General features: G+C 34.6%; 1 protein-coding gene across 1 annotated transcript; it reads left to right on the plus strand.

Moving 5' to 3' along the window:
* Positions 1 to 1,990: 1,990 nt before the first annotated feature.
* LOC148771737 (uncharacterized) lies at positions 1,991 to 2,491 on the plus strand. The gene is made up of 2 exons (XM_088815203.1): positions 1,991 to 2,053; positions 2,114 to 2,491. Exons 1-2 carry the CDS (start codon positions 1,991 to 1,993, stop codon positions 2,489 to 2,491), a joined length of 441 nt encoding a protein of 146 aa, XP_088671329.1.
* The last annotated feature ends 971 nt before the right edge of the window (positions 2,492 to 3,462 follow it).

Consider the following 3,462-nt stretch of genomic DNA (forward strand, 5'->3'; position numbering starts at 1 on the left):
TTATATCGATACGAATGGGAATATGATAAGTGTTTAGCGCTTCTAGGTGAACGACACGATAATAAGGGAATAGGTTTCTCCAATCATCAGTAGCACAAGCTCTGTCAATGTGCTCTCTTATCGTAAATGAGTGTTTTCTATTATTAGACCATATGAAGTTTTCTATTATTAGCCAAGTGAACCGATAACCCGTTAAACCCAGATCATGTAAATCGGATTCCTTTAATCACACACTAAAGTCGTGAATATCACTAAAAAAAGCCAACTTGCCATCTCTTTTAAGGTGTTTGAATATATAGCTTATAAGTTATTTTTAGATTTTATAGGTTGCTTAGGTGTTTGAGAATATACAGTCTTTTATAGTGTTGATATTTGACTATTTTCAACAAATAAAATTAAGTGTAATAAAATGTTTTAAAGAAACAAGTTTGTGAAAGTTTTAATTTTTTCCCCATTAATATATTAATATAAGAAAAGTTTTTACTTTTGTAAATAAATACTGGAAAATGAAGATTTCGTGACGGATATACCCGTCACTAATTCGTTTAATCCGTCGCCAAAATATAGTTAGCAACGGATTTCGGCCGTCGCACATGCCATCGCCAAAACCGGCCTTGCTAAATTTAGAGACAAACAACAAAAATCCGTTGCTAACGTATCCACAAACCTAACGGTCGGTAATGCATACTCAGACGTCGTTACAACTGACTAGTGATATTCGAGCAACAATTGCCATGTCCGTTGTCACTACATCCGTTGGAAAAATGAATTTTCAGAATTTCGTGTCGGACGCTAAATCCGTCGCTAAAACAATTTTAAATTAAAAAAAAATATCTCAAATTTTAATTTTTCCCTATTTCAAAACAATTTCAATGCCTTATATACATGAATATTCACCTCCTTAAAAAAAATAAGCACCACACTTTCTCCCATAATCCACCAATTCAATCAAGACAACAAATACATGATAAAAATCAAACACCATTTTTTCTGCCATAGTCAATATCGAGTCAACAAGAATATAACAAACACCGACTTATAAATCCATAAAATCAACCCAAACGCAACTTGCAACTGAGCTAACATATATGATATCCACATAATGATAATTCAAAACACAATCTTCAAGATTGTAAGGCTAAGCACTACTACTCGTCTTCCAAACGATAAAAAATAGTCGTGATAAAAAAAATACCATATAAGTGCGATGCTACTGTCCATCTCTACCAGCTCCTCCAGGTTGTCTTTCACCCATCTCTTGAATGGTTGTTTTCAAGGCTTGTAGTTCCTCTTGAAAAGTAACCTTCATATTGGTTAATTTTTGCTCCACCGCTCGATTAACAACTTTTTTGAAGGAAGCGGTTTTAAATAAGAATTGAGAAGGTACAGATGATCCTGATAAAGAACCGGTTGGAACATGAAACGTAGGACCACCTCATTGTACAACAGAACTGGACTCCGATCCAAGGGCGTAAACTCTTCCTTTTATTGGTCATCCAACTTCCTCGAGCCACACTTTATCAATAACTTCTTTAAGAAGAGCAGATGCTATTGTCATGAATGCATCATCTCCATCTTCTTTTTCTTCTTTCTCTTGATTTTCGATTCTTGGATCTTCATTTCCTTCGCCATCACCATGTATCCCAGACATGTCACTTGAATGATGACTCTTGACGATGGTCTGAAATTTAACCTGAAACATCACAAATTTTAATTATTAATACATATTGAATAAATATACATTTCTTCATTACATCACAAATGAGACTTGTCTAACAACATGATCCATATTCAGAAGCAATAACTGAAAAAACATAGAAATAACTGAAGGCATCAAGGCAGAACATTGTTCACACTACGATCAACTCATCTCAGCTTTGGGAAGATTGTAAGGTTCTTAAGTTGCATACGAATATAAGGCTTCAATCAAGCTCTAATCCATCCGAAGTTGAAGTAAAGGAGTTTGCTGATTGGATACTGAGTATCAGTAATGGGGAGGAAGGAGAGCAAAACGATGGGTGAAGCGTCCGTTGAGATTGCCGAGGACATGCTAGTTCCCGATTCAGAAGATCAATTATTGGAGCTGTTGTTGTTAGTATATTTGGATTTGTAGAGTAACATATCAAATCCCGATTATTTCCAAGGGAGGGCAGTGCTTGTGCCAACTAACGATTGTGTTGAGTTTGTCAACGACTACTTATGTTCCCTCCTTCCCGGCGAAGAGAAGTTGTACATCAGTGCGGATAGTATGTGCAATGATGAAATGATTTTTGATGAGAATTCTGAAATTTATACGACCGAATTCCTCAACACTGTGTCTTGCTCCGGTCTCCCTTCACATATGCTGAAATTCAAGGAAAATGTTCTTGTTTTGCTCATACAAAACATCAACCAAGCGAGAGGACTTTGCAATGGAACCAGACTTCAAGTTGTTAGAATGGAAACTCATGTTCTTAGTTGCAAGGTTCTATTTGGCAAAAATATCGGATGACGTTGTTCCTGTCAAACTCTACTCTATCAAATAAGTTCCAGAGGCGACAATTTTCGCTGATGGTTTACTTTGCAATGACCATCAACAAGAGTCAGGGTCAAACACTTTCCCACGTCGGTTTGTATCTACCCAGACCTGTATTCACCCACTGTCAGTTGTACGTTGTGCTCTAGAGAGTCAAGAGTAGATATGGCATAAAGATCCTAATCAAGTCCGAATCCGGTGGATCGTCCAGTTCAATTAGCAACGTTGTTTCCAAAGAAGTATTTCAGCGCATATGAAGGTATATATCGTAAATTATCGTCTATTTATATTATTATAACTATATTTAGTCTTATTAATGTGTGTATGTGGTCTTTATGTTTAGGTATGTTTGCACCTGATTTTGCATTTGTATCATACTGGCTGCATTCTCATTTGGTAAGTAATATAATATTAATATTGTTAAATTACTCATTATTGTCATTGTTGTTTCTTATAAAAATGTATTGAACTGAATTCATGCGAAGTACGTAAACTTTGCTGGCTATCTACTCTTTATTGTTTGATTTAAGTGGACCAACGAGATGGTGCAGTGCGTTTGATTCCATTAATTTAATTAGTTCTAGCATTCTCATATGAAAGACATGTCGAACGGAATATTTTATGCATTAGTTTTAAACATATATTATATTGCTTTGGGAGTAATGTTTTTGTTTAACATCTTTACTTGTATTAGTTTTATATTTATTTTGAAATATTTTTCTTTACGACCCTAAATTGTTGAATAGTGGCTTTGTTCACGAAGGTGACCACCATGCATCGTACGGGTGAAGTACTAGTATAGTATATTTATAGACTTCAATGTGTGAAATTCCAAATTTAAATTAATATATTATAAAATTTATATTTTTTTTATAATTAAAAAATGTGTGATATATTCTCCATAAAATGAAACTTAAATACAGACTATTGTAATTGAAAGCAATATT

This window comes from Erythranthe guttata, chromosome 3 (assembly GCF_056151865.1).
Source record: "Erythranthe guttata isolate IM_541 chromosome 3, IM_541, whole genome shotgun sequence".
NCBI lineage: Eukaryota > Viridiplantae > Streptophyta > Magnoliopsida > Lamiales > Phrymaceae > Erythranthe > Erythranthe guttata.